Raw genomic sequence first — 21113 nt, forward strand, 5'->3', positions numbered from 1 at the left:
ACATTTCTTCTTATACTACCATTCGTCTTTCTTCTTATTGCTTCTACTAGCATTGGCGAAGCATAGTGGGGGCAGCCAACCACCGAACTTTTCGCTCAATAGTGGAGAGTATGTAGTTTTCATATAGAAATTTGTTGGTATATACATTTACGACCCCCCGTTTTATAGAAAATTTTGGGTATATACGTTTTCGACCCCCGATCGGAAATCTCAAGCTTCGCCACTGTCTACTAGTGTTTAAGTTCTTAATTGTTAATGTGCTTTGTAAGAGTAGCACAATGATGTCTTTAATGCTAAAACTATCAAGTTATATCATGCGTGATTGCACACTAAAAACGGATGCAGCAAAAAAAGATCAACCACATGAATCCAATACTGAAAATTTCAAGTTCAAAATGCATTAAATCAAAATAAGTCTAACAATACCAATAACAAAACAGAAACAAACACCTTATAACCGCTTCTTTAAAACCTGAGCTTGGAGAAAAACCACCTGTTCTTCCCGGTCTTAAACCGCTCTTCAAACCTAGCCTTGGTCTCCTTACACGCAGTCACCTTCTTATCACGTGACGTAAGCACATCAGCCGTAACAACATCTTTCAGATCTACATCAAGAGTGTACCTCGTCGGCATAATATGATTGTAGTTCACGAGCTTGATGAACGCCTTCACTCGAGACTTCTTCGCCGTCTTCTTCGCAGAGTCCTTTCGGATCACTTTTTTGGGATATTTTGAGATTCCGGCAACCAGACAGTGGCCGTACGGACGGTCGCGAGTTCCGTCGTCGAATTGCCGGACGATCACCGCTTTCCGGCCGGCGAAACGGCCGTTCAAGACGACTACTGCCTTGTTAGGTTTTAGAAACTTCACCATTTTCGCCGCCGCAGCTTACCTGTTGCACACTGGTGGATTGTTGCTAGGGTTTCTAGGGTTTGATGGAATGTGATGATTTATATAAGTTCGTTTTTACTGGCCTGGCCCTGGGCTTTGCTGGAATTACGTAACTGCCATTAGGTTTTTATGGGCTGGGCTTTAGAAGTAGTTTGAATGTTATACGATTGTATTACCTCCTGATCTTTTTAACATATTGTATCTTAGGGTTTTTTAATTAGGATATCGAATTAAATAACTTAAACTTTTATCAATTGGCTGATAACACTCTTAACTTTTGATATGTAACACACCATTTTCAACTTTCAACTTATTGGCCGATAGCGCTCTCAAACTAACTGAACCCTAGCCCAGTTAGTTTTTCCGTTAAAGTGGCACTTGTGTGTCGACGTGGCATCTGACGTGAAATTTTTTGATGATGTGGCAGCTGAGGTGCTGCTAACGTGGCATCTAACTTGGCTTTTTTGATGACGTGACACTAGTTTGGTGATGTGGCAGCTGATGCTAGCAAAATGGGTTAGTTTTAGAGTGATATCGGCCAATAAGTTGAAAGTTCGAAGTGATATACTACATATTGAAAGTTGGGAGTGCTATCGGCCAATTGGTAAAAATTTGGGTTATTTAACCCAATATCCATTGTGTATAGACTGCTATGGTTTGGTGGCAACTTGTAATTTTTATTTATCTAATAGCTTATTCTAATAATAAGATGGAGTTACTAGTTGTTTTGTGTTAGAGAAAGGTCTTTTTTAATGCTCTAATTAGAGCATTAGCCCGAAGTATCTTCGAATGTCTTAAACCTAAAGTGAAATTATCATAGTAACTAGTAAGCATTTAAATTAATGAATCATACTTGCGTGTTGATTTACTAAACCCTTCGCCACAAACTCAAAATTAGTATGCCTCTTTCATAATGACGGTGCAAAAATTAGAACTCTTAAGTCAACCAGTTTAAATCAGTGTAAAATCATTTTAGATACTAAGATTGTGCATTGCAAAAGAGAAAGTGGATATAGGGTGCTCCACATGGACACAATGGGCGTGTCACACTGTGCCAAGTTGGGCGTGAGTGTTACCACGAGAAAATTGATTATAAGACCGTGGGGTATGGTGGGGCTTGGGTTGAGCATTGGTTGACACGTGGAATGGAAAAAAAAACTCACGCCCATGGGGTATGGTGGGGCTTGGGTTGGGGGCTTGGGTTGACACATGACCATTGAGAGCCCGCCATGTCACCTTGCTAGCCCGCCCCACGCCCGGCTTCAAACCCACGCCAAAGGGGCCACGCCCCAAACCTAAGCCCCAACCCAAGCCCCCGGGGTGGTGACTTGGGCGTTTTTCCCCAACCCAAACCCCATACCCTATGGCCTAATGTGCATGTTAGGCGTGGGATTTGATGCAACTAGCCAACGAAATAATTAATAATTATGTTTCAAGTAAAAATTAAGTAACGGAAAACCTATTCACACTCACTTGAGCACTATACCCTTTAACAGGCAAGTATAAGTGCCTTTTTTGTCTACGTTTGTCGCAGGCTAAGACCCTCCACTATGGGCCAACACTCCTGCCACGTGGCATGGGGCTTGGCGTGGTAGGGGCGGGGCACACTCGCCATACAAGATGTGGCAGGGGGCGAGGTGGGGGTGGGTGTGGCGTGAGTGGTGGAACGACGTGGATGGAGAGAAGACACTAAGTGTTAAGTTGGGGGTGGCGGGCGTCGAAGTGATAGATAGGAATGACATCAACCAATAGCCAATAGTTTTTTGGGTAAAGACCAATAGCCAATAGTTAAGGGTGATAAAATCAAATAACCCTTTTACTTGAAGAAAAAGAAGAAGGAGGAGGCTAATATTTGTTAAAATTACACTTAAAACCTTGAGTTGTGTAATTTACATTTCAAACTCTGAATTTTCATTGTTATTATTATATTTACATTTTAGATGTTTTTATTTTGATTCCACTTTTTTGTTTTTTTTTTAAATATTACTGTTATATTTATTTATTATTATAATTTGTAAAATAGTTTCTCAAAAAATAAGAAATAAATAAATAGGTAATGATTAAAAAATGATTGGGGTGGGTAATGTGAAGTGAAAGGGACGTGAAACCATAATAGGTGATAGTGAAAGAAAGTGCAGGAAAGTGGGGAGGTGATGTGTCGATGACATGTAATTAATAACGTTAGAGTGATTTGGAATGAAAGGGGTTTGAACCCATAGTTGAGGGTCTAAGATGACAACATTTTTTCACTTGCATGACCACTACGAATGGTCTAACATAAAATAAACAAACCCACCACTAGGCATTTTATATCTATACAAAACTAATAGAGGGGAATACTGTTAGGCTGGCACTTTCCCATTGGTCCTACCAAATTACGATTTTATCCCCAGTATAAAATTATGATTCCGCCCCGATTCAAAATTAAATTTTGGTTTTGCCCACGGCTCAAAATTACGATTTTGCCCTCAGTTAAAAATTACGGTTTTGCCCCAGTTCAAAATAAAATTATGGTTTTGCCCCAGCTAATAAAAACAATTTTGCCTTCAGTTCAAAATAAGATTTTGCCCCCATTTCAAACTTACGATTTTGCCCCTAGTTAAAAATTGCAATCTTGCCATCGGTTTTTTGGTAAAACTATGGTTGTGTTGTATTTTACTTGGTTGACTCAATATAGTTTTTATTTGTGCCAACTCGCTCATTGATCCGGACAAATTATTGTTTTGCCCCCAGCTCAAAATTACATGCTTGTCATCGTTTTAGTTTTTTTTAGCAAAACTATAGTAGTGTTTTGGTTTAATTGGTTGACTCGGTGTATCTTTTTTTTGAGATCATGTTGTAAGCAACATGTACAAGTAAACGAAATACAGGGGTACATGTTATGAAACTAAGATATATTCAGTTTAGCGCCTGGTAAAGAAATATTTGACGTAGCGCCCCGCAACACGGGCGAGGCATTAACTAGTTTTTATATAAAGATGTTTTTCTATCAGCTCAAAACTCAATATAATTTTTAAAATCATGTTTATCCAATAAAAAATCACAGTATCAAATATATTAATTTTAAATTTATGACATCCATATTAGGAATGAGCAAATGGTATATTTTCGGTACCGATTTGGTACCAACTTTTGACATTTTCAGTACCGTTTCGATATTGGGTATTTTCGGTACTAGTACCCGTTTTTAGGGATTTTCGGTACCGATTAGTACCGAGCTCACCCTAATCCATATCCTTCGTGTCCCTTATAACTTGCATTTAAAAGTTAAATATTTTAAACCATTGAGGTAGTTTATTACAAAGGGCCAAGCAATCCTTCCCAAATTGTTGGTTTTCTTCTCGTACATTGTTTCTTTTTACAAAGATGCAAGAATCTGTACCTACCATAAAAACTGGTCAAAACTTAACAATGGGCCTCATTATTCTCAGTCATTTGGCAATGCAGACTGAATGTTTTCTCTTAAAGAAAAAAAGATGGGCCGATAAAAACAGGCAGAACTCTAGCAATGAAATCAGGAGTATAAATAAATTGTACGGACTGCAAATAAGCTGCGGCGAGTGTCACGAGACATTCACGTGCAGCTTGGAAATTCCAGTTGCATTTCACTCGTGATGCCTGGTTTTGCTAGATCAGTAGTCTCCGTATATCACTGAAGTTTGATTTTAAAGCTCCAAGGAAAGCGCCTGCCAAATATATTATTTAGCCATTCATCATATGTGGTCTTATAAATAATACTTTACAAATTTACCCTTATGACACATGAAAAGACGTCAAAGTAGTTGAGGCATGAGGGTAAAATGGTCAATATTGTGTGCAAATCACCTCCCATTAACAGTAAACTTTAAACGACTCCAAAAATTGACCAATTTTAAGTAAAAGGGCTGAAATTGCCATCTATACATATACTCAATGCAGATCACATACCTGCAACTTCTCCATCAAAAACACGATGATCAGCAGATAACGTTACATTCATTTTTGTAACAGCAGCGGGTTTTTCAATTCCTGGTGGGGTAAAATGGTCAATATAAGTTTAATAAATCGTCAGTTATAAAAAGCATTTACTGAAATAGCATATAGAAAAAGTTATAGATGGTTTACCATCTTCATCAATCACGGGTTCAACCACCGTGTTGCCCCTACCAACAGCAAGAATTCCAGACTACATTTATAAAACAACTTATCATGATTTCTGATTAACAGATATAACTTACGATGGTTAATCTAATCTAATAATCTTAAAAGATATTTTCATTTGTGACTGAGAAAGAGAGATAACCTGAGGTGGATTTATAATTGCACAAAATTGATCCACTGGAAACATACCCAAATTCGATATACTGCGAAAGAACGGAACATAGAAATGTAAACTGAGGCCAAAGTTAATAAAAACAAAACCCGAATGATACATAAAAAACGAAAACAATGGAACGCACCTAAAAGTGCCACCTTGGAACTCGTTTGGTGTAAGCTTCCCCGCTCGGGCCTTTTCAGCAAGTTCCTTGATCTTCAGATAATTGACTTATGAGTGAGACTTAATAAAAATGTGAAGCAATATATACCATTTTATATATTTGACAAATAGACGAATAGTTATAGTTTCCAAAAGCTATGTGTGCCAAATCAATTAGAAATGAATAGTATCAAACTAAAAACATATTTAAGCACGAATTGTACCTCTTGGGAAATTGAGGATATAGATTTTTGATCAGCATTTTTCACGATAGGAGTCATCAATCCCTATAATTTGGAAAAAAAAAAATATTAAGATATAACCCTAGCATCACTGAGAAAAGAACATGTAGAGAAATTACTACCTTCTCGGTAGCGACTGCAATTGATATATCAACAGAATCACATAATACAATTTCTCCTTTATTGTCATCCCAGAAAGCTGTCATGTATTTTCATAATTCATAGTCAACAATCAGCGCTTAGATATGAGATAAAAAGTAGTAAAGGATTGGTATTACATATGCTATTTTGTCACATTAACCAACTTTGGCCCCTCGACTTTGCCATTAACCAACTTTAGCCCCTCAAGTTTGAGAATGACATGTTTAGCCTCTTAACTAAACATCTTTAGCCCCTCAAATTTAATAATAAACAACATTAGCCCCTCAACTTTAATAATAAACAACTTTAGCCCCTCGACTTTAATAATAAACAACTTTAGCCCCTTGACTTTAATAATGACATGTTTAGCCCCTCTACTTTACTAATTACATGTTTAGCCCCTTAATTAAAACAACTTAAAACCCTAACCTATAATAATGGCATGTTTAGCCCCTTAACTAAAACATCAAACAGCTTTAACTCTCATGATTTGCTTATTTTTATCTACGTTTCGAACCCGTTGCGGAGTGCGGGTGGTAACCCACTAGTTACGATAAATTAAAGAAATCCCTTTCATATGAAGTAATTCAGTTTACAAGATAAAGGGTCAAACGGGTTGAAAGTCTTCCAAAGTATATTTTTAATGCACACAACATCCTACCTCATTTTATTCAAGCTTTTTATCATTAATTATAAAAAAGGTACAAAATGGGCAAAAAGAATGTTTGTGGGGTCCATTTTGACACATCAAACTACTATTATCTGATCCAAACCAGTGACCTCAACCCGCCTGTTTACACATGCAAGCTATCGAAGAACCTTACCATTAGCTTTTGGAACATTTCTCAAAGCAATTGCCACGGTTTTTATAACAATGTCATTTACCGACACTTTGACGCCAAATTTATCTGCGCATGAAGAAAAATAATGCTTTATTGAGCTGCTAGAAAAAGTAAATCTACAAAAGAAGAGATATATAACATACCTTTAAGCTCCTTTCTAAAAGACAGAAGAGGATCCAGTATAACATCTGTCAAAACCAATTAAAGAAATTAATCACAGATTAATTGCTGTTTTAAAAAAATTACAGTTTAGAAGCTCTTGAGACCTGTGGTTAAATATAAATGAGGTATGTTCTGTTTTGACTCTAGCAACCTTCTTGCAATCACCTGCAAAGCAAGTTCAAAGCTTACAACACGAAGTATCAATCAAGATTATCTTATTTCAAATAATCAATCCAAACTTATTTCCATGAATAGTTGTTACTACTTGATACAACATACATTAGGTAAAACTTTGACCCAGTTACTATTATTTCAATGCATAAAACCTCCAAAAATAATTTTTAGGGTAAGGTACACGGATGGTCCCTGTGGTTTACCAAAATTTTGGATTTGGTCCCTAGCTTTCCGAAAGTACACGGATGGTCCCTGTGATTTGCACTTTGTAACGCATTTAGTCCCCAGCCAACAAATCTAAAGGTTTTAGCATGTCCAAGTTAGGGACTAAATGCATTAGAAAGTGCAAGCCATAGGCACCATCCATGTACTTTTAGAAAAAGCTGGGGACTAAATGCGTTACAAACTGCAAATCACAGGGACCATCCGTGTACCTTACTCATAATTTTATTAGAAAGTTCAAATTATTAATTTTTATAAATTCCTTTTAACCATATTTGAAACTGCTTTTCTGTAATTGTACAGGCTCAACCCAACCCGAGCCACCCATTTTGCCTTAAGGAACCACTGGCCTACATTATATTTAAACATTTTTACAGGTGAATTGAACAATTATAAAATGTAATTTCTAAAAATTTAATTTGTAAAATGCAAAGAAGATATACCTTACGGATTTGACTATTTGGGATATCCACATATGAATCCAACTGCTGAATCTCAGATGATGCCGATAAAGACGTATGTGTCTGAGGTTGACTTTTTGCCGGAGATGTAGTAACTTCAGATGCTGAACTTTTGACTGCGGCTGTGCCAGACTTAATTGCATTTAAAACATCAGATTTCAAAAGAGTGCCACGTGGACCAGAAGCGTTTATTGATGAAGCATCTAATTTATGTTGTGCAATTAGTAACTTTGCAGATGGACTTATTCTAGAAAAGGATGACTTTTCTCCATTCACTACTTTGTCATGGGTAGCATGCTGAGCTGGCTTTGCCTCTTTAGCAGCTAAATTGCCGCTAACGTGTGACTTTACCGCCTCAACATCGGCTGGATCCTCAACCTTGCAAAATAGTAACATTAGTTCTAATGTGTTCTTAATAAATGTTACATTTTGATACAGGTCGCAATTTTGACCAAATTATATATACTATATGTATGCTATTTTGTCCCATCAACCAACTTTGGCCCCTCAACTTTGACATTAACCAACTTTAGCCCCTCAACTTTAATAATGACATGTTTAGCCACTTATCTAAAACAACTTTAGCCCCTCAACTTTAGTAATGACATGTTTAACCCCTCAACTTTAATAATGACATGTTTAGCCCCTTAACTGCATCACACAACTTTAGCCCGCCAACTTTAATAATAAACAACTTTAGCCCCTCAACTTTAATAATGACATGTTTAGCCCCTCTACTAAAACAACTTTAGCCCCTCAACTAAAACAACTTTAGCCCCTTAACTGCCTCAAACAACTTTAGCCCCTCAACTTTAATAATAAACAACTTTAGCCCCTCATCTTTAATAAAAACAACTTTAGCCCATCAACTTTAATAATGACATGTTTAGCCCCTCAACTAAAACAACTTTAGCCCCTCAACTTTAATAATAAACAACTTTAGCCCCTCAACTTTAATAACGACATGTTTAGCCCCTTAACTAAAACAATTTTAGCCCCTCAATATTAATAATGACATGTTTAGCCCCTTAGCTAAAACATCAAACAACTTTAACTCTTGTGATTTGCTTATTTTTATCTACGTTTCGAACCCGCTGTGGAGCGCGGGTGGTAACCCACTAGTTAAGGGAAAATAGGCAAATTTGAGTTATACTTAGTCTCTAACAGGTCAAAATGTATAAAACTTCAAGAATTGGTTAAAATGGAAACAGATTGAATGACGAATACGTATTCAAACGCCTAAACCATCCCAAAAAGGCACAATTGTTCATTATGAGATAACTAGTATATTACACTTCCGTAATAGCAGATACTTACTGTTATTGCAATGGGTTGTCCAACTGCAACGTCTTTTGAACCCTCAGGTGCCAGTATCTTTGCAAGGTACCTGCGGTTAGTGTTTCGTTAAGCCTTTAAGCAGTAATAGGTACCCCAACTTAAACACTGATAATGTGATAAAGAGTTGGTTGTAAACGGTCACCATATGGTGTAGAGATGACGAAATGGGTGGGTCAGCAGATTTTAGTAACGGGTCAAAACTGGTAATTTTTGTTCCCTTCAAAATGGGTCAGGTTGTTGACCCAATTTTGTCAACCGTTTTAACTTTTTATGTAGATAATTAGCATGTTACAAATGATTGCAAAAACGATATTTTGCATAAAGTAATTTAGAGGGTTGTAACTTGTATGTTAAAAATACCCTGTGCACAACTTTGACCCATTAGAGATACAACAACCAGAATTGACCCACTCATATGTAGGTAGTTCAACTGTCACCACTAAGATGGTATAAACTACACCAAAGAGAAGATTAACAAAAAAATAAAAATAATAAATTTAGCATTAAATCACTAAAAAGGAATTTTTACCCTTCTTCAAGACATTCAAACTCAAGGGTAGCTTTATCAGTCTCTATCTCGCATATAATATCTCCAACCTCAATCTATCAGACGGAGCAAAAAAAAAAGATTTAGACTTGTAAGTTGTAACTTGAGTTCAAACCTCAATGCCAATGTAAAGAAATTATATATACTATAAATATGCTATTTTGTCCCATCAACCAACTTTGGCCCCTCAACTTTGGCATTAACAAACTTTAGCCCCTCAACTTTAATAATGACATGTTTAATCCCTCAACTTCAGTAATGACATGTTTAGCCCCTTAGCTAAAACTACTTTAGCCCCTTAACTAAAACTACTTTAGCCCCTCAACTTTAATAATGACATGTTTAGGTCCTTAACTAAAACATCAAACAACTTTGCTTATTTTTATCTACGTTTCGAACCCGTTGACCCACTAGTTTCATTAAATAGGACTACTAACCTTATCACCTTCCTTTTTCCTCCACTTCGCAATATTCCCTTGGTCCTGCAGATTTGATAAGAATACAATGTCGGACTTAGCAACAGAAATGAGATCGTTGACATCAGCTGAACTCTAGATGTCTAGTTTAGTTAACGTACCATAGTCGGTGATAATGCTGGCATTTCGATAAAGATATGTGGAGGAAGTTTAGATGCATCAAGTTTCTCTGAACCTGACTGTTGGACCGTGTCTTCAGTTTTTACATCAGCTTGGGTTGACTTTGTTTCTTTGACCTCTGACCCACCAAGAACACTTTCATGGATATTTTGTATATCATCCAAGTCTTCGACCTAGTAAACAAGGACACATCAATTATATGAACAAATAATGTTCATGCAGTGATTAATACAGCATATATTAGCTTATAACCCTTAAAAATTAAAGACAGATATGTATGTGATGCAGGTAATATATTTTTTCTGGAAATGAAAAAAATAATCAAAATAGTAATACAAAAAAACCTTACCGTAACTGCAATAGGCTGTCCAACTGGCACATCCTTTGCACCGTCTGGAACCAATATCTTTGCCAAAAAACTGCATAGGGTGGCCCATGTGACATCATTTCATCAAACATTACATAACAAAACCATAGGTTTTTTTCTGTATATAATACCAACATATTTTTCTCATGTGTCCAGCTTTAGTCATTGTAACTTTTTTAATATATCTCACTCATTAAAATATGACTCTGTTTCGTTTTGATCATTTTGTATATACAAACCAGCTGTTATAATACTAATTTTATCAATTAAAGTTTCAAATTAATGAGAAAAACTGTAAAATTTTTATATAAATATGTAACCTTTACCACGTACAAACGAACCAAACTGTACACGGAAACATCTTTTTACTGATGTACAAAAAAGAGCAATGGCTACAACAGGGTAAATGAAGAGGCAAATTGGTATTTTAACTTTTTTAGAATAAGATGAACAAACTATACCATTAAGCTCATCTTATAATGATCTGGAGAACCATCAACGTGTAACTATAGTACATAGCAATTCTATATTTTAGAGTATATCTAAATGAGTAAATTACAAGTTTTGTCCTTTATCTATATTCCATTTTGCACGCGGTGTCCTTTGGCGCAAAACATGACAAGTTATGTACTTAATGTGTCAAAGTCTTGCACAGTATGTCCTTTGAGCCTAACCCAGTTAAATGTTTTTGGTTAAGTATGATCACCCAAGGGTATTTTAGTCTTTTTACCCATTTAATTAATATCATTTAAAAAAAAACAAAATAATTGAATACTATTTTTATAACTATACATATATATAGTGAAAGTGAATTGTACAATTAAGCTTAACGTACCGCTGTGAATTTATAACAAGCGGATTATGGGTATACAACATGCGGTTTTTTGGATGAGAGGTAAATTCGCATGTACATGAAAAAACACAAAATTCCGGATGTTAAAAAAATTGACGCATGTTGAAAAAGAAGAAATAGGTCGCATGTTGGAAAAAAAAAACACAAATCGCATGTTGATTTAAAAAAACCACAGGTTATGAAAAAAAATCCGCATGTTATATATTCACAGCGTACGCAGTGTACATTAAAAAAACCGCAGGTTATGAAAAAAAATCCACATGTTATTTATTAACAATGTACGCTGTGAATATATAACATGCAAATTTTTTTTCATAACATGTGATTTTTTTAATCAACATGCGATTTGTTTTTTTCCAACATGCGACATGTTTTTTTTTCAACATGCGTCTATTTTCTTCAACATGCAGAATTTTGTGTTTTTTCATGTACATGCGAATTTACCTCCCATCCAAAAAACCGCATGTTGTATACCCAAAATCCGCATGTTATAAATTCACAACGTACGTTAAGCCTAATTTTATATATACATATATATATATATATATATATATATATATATATATATATATATATTCTAAAATCAACAACCACCTATCACCAACACCCTTCACCGCCACCACTACCACCCTTCATCATCTACAACCATCATCTTCCACCACCATCTCCAAATCAACTCACCAACCTAAAACCCCCAATACTAATAATCCTCAAAACCCCAAAAAACCAACATTTTAAAATGAATATCACTGTAAAATCAGTCAGTAATTCCAACATTTTAAAATGAATCAACATCGGCACAAATTGTTCAAGCCCAAATTCAAAAAAAAAATATTTACCTTCAATCATAACATCATCGGTCACCATCCATAACCCACCATCACTCCGGCCACCACGACCTACAACCGCCCCTAACACCACCGCAAACCCACCTTCACCATCCACAACCCACCATCACATCCACCTTCACCATCCACAACCCACCACCACATCCACATCCACCTTCACCATCCAAAACCCACCACCATACACCTCCCACCACCGCTAACCCACCATCACCATTGCACCCCACCACAATCCACCACCCACCAACGTGCAGAGGTTTTTAAAGAGAGAGAGAGTGAGTGAGGGCAGTGGTTTTTTAGAGAGAGAGTGTGGAGAGCTTATGTTAGAGAGAGAGAAAGTTAAAGAGAGAGAGAGTGCAGATTGTAATTAAATATGTTTTTTACTTTTACATAATAGTCCATGTATTATTTACATAATAACCCCCGGAATGATGAAATGACAGGAATGCCCTCATGCGCAAAGCACATGATCATATTTAACGAAAAAATCTAACTGGGTTAGGGCTAAAGGACATAACGTGCAGGATTTTGAGAGGTTAAGTACAAAATTTGTCAACTTTCGCGCCAAAAGACACCGCCTGAAAAAGGGTATTAACATAAAGGACAAAACTTGTAATTTACTCTATCTAAATTAAGGAATATAGAGTTACCCTTCTTCAAGACTTTCAAATTCAAGAGTAGCTTTATCTGTCTCGATTTCACATATGATATCACCCACTTCTATCTATTAGATCAACACAAACAAACAATCAAATACATATAATCAACCGTCATTGCCAAATAATGGTTTTCTAAATTTCAATGCAATAACTTGTATTTGCAATGTGTAGCTGGAATTTAAAACATATGAAAAAGTCTCTTATGACAGGGACGACTCTGAAATAACTGACCTTATCACCTTCTTTCTTCCTCCACTTTGCAATGTTTCCTTGAGTCTATATTAAAGCACAAAAGTATGCACAATATGAAGGAAAATAAATATATATTAATACATATATATAAATCAGATCCATGCGATATCTTTTACCATTGTAGGCGACAGAGCCGGCATCCCAATAACAATATGTGCAGGAGGTTCTGCATATTAAAGCCCATTAAGATTAGCTAAACCAACTTTAAGAAACAACTGTCAACTGGCATTCAGTTTCCTTGATAATAAAAAATAGAGTAAAATGCCATATTCGTCCCTGAGGTTTGGCCAGTTTTGCGATTTTTGCCCAAAGGTTTCTTTTTCCGCATCTGGATCCAAAAGGTTTAAAATCTTACCATTTTCATCCGGCTTGTTAACTCCATTCATTTTTCTCCATTAAGCTAGGGGTATTTCTGTTAACTTAAAGGGCAATTCGGTCTTCACTTTATGTAAAAAAATCGAATACCCCTAAAATATACCGAATTGCCCATTAAGCTAACAAAAAAGACTGAAATACCCCTGACTTAACGAAGGAAAATGGATGGAGTTAACGATCCGGATGAAAATGGCAAGATTTTAAACCTTTTGGATTCAGATGCGGAAAAACAAACCTTTGAACGAAAGTCGCAAAACTGGCCAAACCTCAGGGACGGAAATGGCATTTTATTCTAAAAAATAAATAAATAACCACAATTTTTTTTTTTTTTTTTTTTCATAAAAAGACAATACCATTCCACACGAAAAAGGGCAATTACAAAGCAATGGCAGGTAGTCGGGCAACAAGTTGCGCCGCCACCCAATTTGCAGCACGAAAAGTTCAATACATACACACCAATATTTTATAGATAAAAAGACAATAAGAAAGGTGAATCTGAACTAAAAAGATTCATACCTGCAGATGAGTAACATCTAATATCACTCGGCAACTGTAAGCAAATAACCATCGTCAAGAGATTGATATTGTGTCAAAGGAAAAATAAAATTTCAATTTTAATTACTAACCTTTAGTTTAGACTGGTTTCGGATACCACTGAATGGAGAAAAAAGTGTGGGCCTGAAAACCTCATTGTCAGAAAACTATAAAGATATAATGGATGACTGGCATAGTACAATAGTAGTATGCTGAAAGAGGTAATGAGAGCAAGTAAGGCTATACCTAAACAAAGCGCCACCATCTTCAACAATAGAACTCTGCAATTTGGAATTGCTGCACAAAATTGCCTCTATAAGTAACATAACCAGAGGGTGCCCAAATATGAGTAATACCATCAACAATATCAATGATTTATTCATGTAATTTTATTTTATATTCAACTAATGTAATATCAAGTCCATAACCTAAGATAGAAAGACTACATGAAACACTGTACAAAGTAACACTTTAGAAATTACACAAGCAGCAATACCAAACAACAGAGCAGACGCGACGGAAATAACTCCTTTATGAAACTAATTAACAAAATTCGTACAAGCATACGGAAGTATACAAGTATAAAACACATTGAGCAAATTCAGACCCTATGTTCAAATCCAATTCCACTGGTCTCTGCTATTATTCTTTACTTCATCAGTCTAAATGAATTTGAACAAGTTCGCCTATACAACAACCCTAGATAACAAGATTTTTACTAAACATACAACACGGATGCTAGTTCAGCATCATTCGAATCCTAACTCACATTATCAACAACTTAATCGCTAAAAACAACTAACAAAACAGATACGAACTCATAAATTATCGATAAAAACTCCAGAAAAAACTAGCACATGTGCGCAAATCAAACCTAACGGATCGAATAATAAAACTGATAGTCTGATACACAGAACTTGCACAAGCATATAGATGCATAAAACACATTGAACAAATCCACTTCCACTAGTCTACTATTAACTCTTCACTTCATCGCTCTCAAAACGAAATAAAACAAGTTCACCTACACAACAACCCTAGATAACTAGATTCTCACTAAACATACAACACAGATGCTAATTCAGCCTCATTTAGCCCTAACGCACATTATCAACATCACGCCCCGCTTGCGGTATGCGCATATAATGTATATATGTGTGGACGCTCGGGGGGCAAAAGTGAAAGTGCACTAATTTTAACGTTATTTTACTAATTTCGTGAAAATGATGTTAAAAGAGGGGGATGGTTAATCATGCATCATGTGGTGGCGTTGATAGCCGAAAGACAAGGGAGTACATGCACTAATTGGCCTTTGTCTTAATTGCCGAAGGTTATGTGCCTTATGTCCAAGGTTTGATGCAAAACTACCATCGGGCCGGGGTTCTCACTGGATGCAGCCTCTCTCTATTCCTACAGGGTAGAGGTAAGGCTGTCTACATGTTACCCTCCTCAGATCCTACCTTAGCTTTGCTATTGGTGGGATTTATTGAATATGATGATGATGATGCACATTATCAACATCATAAATAATCACTAAAATCAACTAACAAAACAGATTCGAATTCACAAATTATTCATAGATTTAAAACGGATGCTAGTTCAACCTCATTCGAATCCTAACTCTCATTATCAACAACCTTATCGCTAACAAAACAGATTCGAATTCACAAATTATTTATAAATTTAAAGCGGATGCTAGTTCAACCTCATTCGGATCCTAACTCACATTATCAACAACTTAATCGATATAATCAAGTAACAAAACAGATTGAAATTCATAAATTAACGAAAGTAACGGATCGAATATTGAAAAAAATATAATATAATATAGGATTATCACCGTGAAATGGATCTGGAGGAGGAAGAAAGGAGGCGAGCCCTAAGTAGTGACGGAGCTCGTGAAATGACCGGATGATGACGGAGACGTGAAAGAGCCATCGATCATTCACCGGTGATTCGTCGTCGTCGGCTTCTGCTGCAGTCTTTCAACAACCAAAGGGGTTTTGATTCCTCAACGTTGAGTTTTGTGAGTGGGTGGTTCGATCATCGGGAATCAATTGTAGACTTCTTTAATTATTTCATATATTAATTATCACCTTTTCAGTGTATCATCACTTGTACTCCATGCTTAGGGAGCCTTTCAAAAAAAAAATTGATTTTTTACTTTCAACCTTTAAGTTTTTTCTTTTACATTTTAACCCATTTGAAAAAACTTGATTTTTCACTTTCAACTTTAAAGTTTTTTCTTTTACATTTTAATCCATTTGAACTTTTCACTTTTAACTCAAACTTTTTCATCTTTTGTAATTTAACACAACACTTTATTATTTACAAATTAGGTCCCCTATACTTTTATCTTTCGCAAGTTTTTCGTTTTACGTTTCGTTCTAAATTTTGCGAGTTAACATGTCATAGCGTGCATGTGAAGTTCAACGTTTTTGCTCTATTTTTTCATATTTGACAGACCCGTCGCAACGCGTCCGTTTTTTCCCTTTTGAAAACTTCCCCGCAATGGGCGGGTCCTAGATCGACTAAATTATTATTTTGTACGTTTTACGTTTCTAGTTAATTTCTTCGCATCAAGACACTGTAACAGGTGTACGTGGTTCAACGATTGTAGTCTCCTTTTCGTTCAGTTTAATTTTTACCATTTTATCTATTTTATTTTTACGATGTTGAGAGTCGATGTCGTTGTGGCATTGGTGCTACTTGGCATGGTTTTACGAACGTTTTTAACCTATTAATTTTTTTACCAATATTTTGTTTCGGTTTACCCCTATATTTCCTTTACTTAAAAACTATTTTTACGTGCATATTTATGTACGAGTATGTTTAAATATGATTTGTTCTACATTCCGACGTAAACTTTTTTTATAGACGAGTTAGGTCAAATATAATACGTTTTCGTTTAAAGAAACAATTTTTAAGTGCATATTTTTATGTACGTTTTGGTATAAATTCAAGTTGTTCTACGTTTCGACGTAAACTTTTTTGGGAAATGATTCAGGTCAAATATAATATGTTTTCGTGTTTATTTTATGTATGTTTCGTAAAGTTTTTTTCAAACCGAGTGGAGTCAAATTATGGTTTCTTTTTCTCCCCTTTTTTTCCGAAAGCTCTAATTAATTCCTTTCGACTACATGTGCATATTTTCCTTCATACCCCTTACGTTTTCTATGTATGAGTTGGGTCACATATAATACGTTATGATTGTTCGATATGAATTCCATTTACTTTACGTTTGATCCAATCACAATGCTTATACAGGTTACACTGAATTCAACTGGATACGTCGAAATGTGTATTTTCATATGGTTAATACATCATATAACGTTTGGACTAATTCATTTAATGTTTACGATGTATCCGCGCCGCAACACGGGCGGGTGTTAACCCTAGTTTTATATAATTTAGAGCGACCGTTTTGCTCACTATGATTTGGTCGTTTTAACGGTTTTGCCCTAATCTTTTAAAAATAGTCATTTTATTCCCAGATATTTCGATTTTATCGTCAGTTTGCTCCACAGCTCTAAGTTAAAATTATTAGTTAAAGTAAGGGTATTTAAGTAAATTTATATATAAATATTTAATTTTGGAGTAAATTACTTTTTGAGTCTTTGTGTTTTAGTGGTTTTAACCATTTGAGTCCAAAATCAAAATGTTTAAGGTCCTGAGTCCCTGGACACTTTTTTTATAACGATCTGAGTCCTTTTGAGTCTAATTGTAACTTTTGAGTCCAATTTTTTTTTAACAAAATTGGACTTAAACAGTTATAAAATGAACAAAATTAGACTCAAAACGTTATAAAAAAGTGTCTAGAGACTCATGGCGTTAAACTTTTTGATTTTGAACTCAAGTGGTTAAAACCACTAAAACATAGGGACTCAAAACGTAATTTACTCTTAATTTTTATTCTATTATCAACTCTAAAAATCCATTCTTTTATTGAAAATGAAAAAAAAACATAAGTATTTACACACACGTTAACACATCTCTTTGCCTCTTCTCTCTACCACAACTTGCAGAGTGCAGACCATCACTACCACCCCTCCCCTCTACCCTGCCACCACAGCCATCTCCTACAAACACCACCATAGCCACCTACTACGACCACCTTGCACCGCCTCCATCTAACCACCACCTTGCATCGCCCCCATCTAACCGGCCATTACCACCATCCAGCCGCCACAACTCAACCACCAGCACTAACCGACATTAATTCCATGAAAATGATGTCATGCAAAGTTAGTGTCAAGAAAATCCCCATTCTCACGAGTTCACACAGGCAGTACTGCCATAAACTCAAAATCTGAAACCCCTATTTTTTACATCATAAACATCCAGTGAAACCCTAACCCTAACATAAATTTATCCATTTCTTCCTCAATCATCTCCTAATCTCCTTGTCGATGAATCTTATCATTCACATTCATTCGAACTAAATTTCTCACAAATTTCACCGATTCGTTCGTCTAATCCTCTTCTTGTCTATTAAAAACATTACAATGGACGAAGAAGAATTATAGAAGCGATTCACCGATTGCGTCTATTTCTTAGCCTCTCCGCTCACATGCAAGAAGGACTCGATTCCGTTTTCATACGTGATTTTTTCGGTTGTTTGTTGTTGTTGTTCGATTTTGAGCTTTTAATTTGTGGAATGTGGAATGTGGTGATTAATTGATTATCGTTATCGAAATTTTATATTTTATTTTGTTTAGATCTGAGCAAGGTAGGTTGGTGGTGCTTGAACCGCAGTTTGTATCTGAGCAAAACAGGTGGGTAGGGTGGGGCTGTGCACAGTGGTGGGGCTGTTATATTTTATTTTGTTTAGATCTGAGCAAGGTAGGTTGGTGGTGCTTGAACCGCAGTTTGTATCTGAGCAAAACAGGTGGGTAGGGTGGGGCTGTGCACGGTGGTGGTGATATGGTGACGGTTGGTAGTGCATGGTGGTGGTGACGGTTGGTGGTGGTGGAGAAGAGGGAGAATGCAGAGAGAGTGTGTAGAGAGAGAAGAAAGAGGGTAAAGAGAGAAGAAACATTACAGGGTTTATTACATATATTATTGTATATATAATATAATCTTTGTTTGTAATTTTACTAAAAAAAAAACCTTAGTTTTATACTTGAAGTTACCTAAATACCCTTCCAGCTAACAAACGTTTTAGATGGAGCTAATGCCAGGGAGCAAAATGGAAAAAAAAACATAGTAAACTATTGGAGTAAAGTGGCTATTTTTAAAGGATTACGGCAAAACCTTTAGAACGACCAAACCACAGGGAGCAAAACGGAAGTTTACTCTATAATTTATTATAGAGTAAACTGCCATGGTCCCCGAGGTTTGGTCACTTTTGTCACTTTTGTCCAAACCTCAAACATTTTGAATCTGTGTCCCTGTTGTTTCAATTTTGTTTTCATTTTCATCCAAAAGCAAAATTTGGTTAGATTTTTCAGTTAACATCTAGTTTTTTTTTTGTCCTTTTCTCCCTTTTAATGAAGGGCAAAGTGGTCTTCTAATGTCTTTTTACCCATTCATTTAAAAAGTATTTTAACAAATAAAACAAATGTTACACCCCCGGCCGCGTATAACATGCAACCGCGGCGGAAACGCCGGGGAGTGTTGTGGACAGAATTAATATACAACCATGGAAATTAAAGTTACATTTTATTTATTGACAAGAGTGTTCCATTGTTTCAAAACAGGAAAATACAAAGTTTATAACATGATTAAACTAGTCTAGCTTCGTTTTTAGTCTCTAAGGCACAGGTCCGCCCTAGTGTCATGATCATCATCCTATGGAATAGCTCCTGAAAACACATGTGAAAGTAGGTACGTCAGCATAAAAATGCCTGTGAGATACATAGTTTTTGTGAAAATGGGATTCATGACTTGAGCTTAAAGAAATGTTTAATAACAGTCAGTCATGAACCTTGTAATTTGTTTTGCTTTGTAAACCATTTGAAAAACGATAACATCAAACGATATGTATAGATAAGTGCAAGGTTAAACGAATAACCAAGTAAAATGAGTTGAATAAGATAAGTTGTTTGTGAAAATAATGTCTTGTGAAGAATATGTTATTTATGTAAAATGTAATGTGTCTAAACTGAAATGACTTAGATGACGCCACGATATGTAATATTATACAAACATTTATATATAGGAAGTACCAGCGGCGTATCCACCATGTTTGTATCATATTACATACGCCACGTTACTTAAATCATTTACCCAAACCAATCCACCATGTAAATTGTTCATGTATAAACCAAATGTCAAGTGTTATTGTGTAAACCGTGTCAAATGTTTATGTGTAATGTAGACCACCAAATGTGAATGTCAATGTCAACGTGTTTATGTTCAATGTAAATCATGTAATGTGTATCCCAAAATGTATCATGTATGGTAAGCGAAATGTATCAACTTAAACCATATGTAAAATGCACAAAACAAGTCGTTGAAGTAAAACGTGGTTTAAATCAACGTTATGTTCTGTGGAAAAGTGCATGCTCTATTGATATTAACATTTATGCGGTATTGTAAACTATGCATACATCCAAGCCTTGAGACTGCGGCGATAAACCCTTAAACAAATTAAAGGTTTATCTAAGTTATGTATATCGAATTCGGTCATTCCTTCCAGTCCTATCAAACCCAGGACTTCAGGAATGGGAGTTGTCAATTCCTATGGTACCACTACCTACTAACGAACGGCGTAGCTAATGTTAATGAATGTATTGTCCCATGTTAAACAAACCAAATGTCATAACAAAATGAAGGCATGTGATGTAAACAATTGTACTAAGTATGCTAGGTAAACATACGAAGCAGAAATGTTAATGTAAATCAATGTGTCCATATGCTGAGTAAACATATGCAACAGAAATGTTTATGTAAATCAATGTGTCCATATGCTGAGTAAACATATGCAACAGAAATATTTATGTAAATCAATGTGTCCATATGCTGAGTAAACATATGCAACAGAAATATTCATGTAAATCGATGTGCCCATATGCTGGGTAAACATATGCAGCAAAAATGTTATGTAAATCAATGTACTAAGTACGCACACAATGGGCATACATAGCATAAAATGTAATGAAATCGTGTACTATAATGTACTAATGAGCATAGCAGATATACGATGTGAAAACAT

The 21113-nt window shown here is 35.7% G+C and overlaps 2 protein-coding genes across 2 annotated transcripts; both read right to left on the minus strand.

Annotated features, from left to right (window-relative positions):
- Positions 1-349: 349 nt before the first annotated feature.
- LOC110941099 (60S ribosomal protein L27) lies at positions 350-949 on the minus strand. The gene has a single exon (XM_022182717.2). It carries the CDS (start codon positions 871-873, stop codon positions 466-468), a length of 408 nt encoding a protein of 135 aa, XP_022038409.1. The 5' UTR covers positions 874-949; the 3' UTR covers positions 350-465.
- A 3196-nt stretch (positions 950-4145) lies between these two features.
- LOC110941101 (dihydrolipoyllysine-residue acetyltransferase component 1 of pyruvate dehydrogenase complex, mitochondrial) lies at positions 4146-16024 on the minus strand. Its single transcript, XM_022182718.2, has 23 exons — positions 15798-16024; positions 14204-14254; positions 14050-14101; positions 13940-13973; positions 13165-13214; positions 13028-13072; positions 12788-12861; positions 10422-10491; positions 10054-10245; positions 9914-9958; positions 9459-9532; positions 8909-8978; positions 7574-7969; positions 6839-6899; positions 6716-6760; positions 6555-6638; positions 5712-5788; positions 5572-5634; positions 5331-5401; positions 5174-5234; positions 4996-5056; positions 4819-4899; positions 4146-4577 (listed from the first exon to the last, which is right to left on the minus strand). Exons 1-23 carry the CDS (start codon positions 15893-15895, stop codon positions 4519-4521), a joined length of 1914 nt encoding a protein of 637 aa, XP_022038410.1. The 5' UTR covers positions 15896-16024; the 3' UTR covers positions 4146-4518.
- Between the last annotated feature and the right edge of the window lie 5089 nt (positions 16025-21113).

The sequence above is a fragment of the Helianthus annuus genome, chromosome 5 (assembly GCF_002127325.2).
Source record: "Helianthus annuus cultivar XRQ/B chromosome 5, HanXRQr2.0-SUNRISE, whole genome shotgun sequence".
NCBI classification, from domain to species: Eukaryota; Viridiplantae; Streptophyta; class Magnoliopsida; order Asterales; family Asteraceae; genus Helianthus; species Helianthus annuus.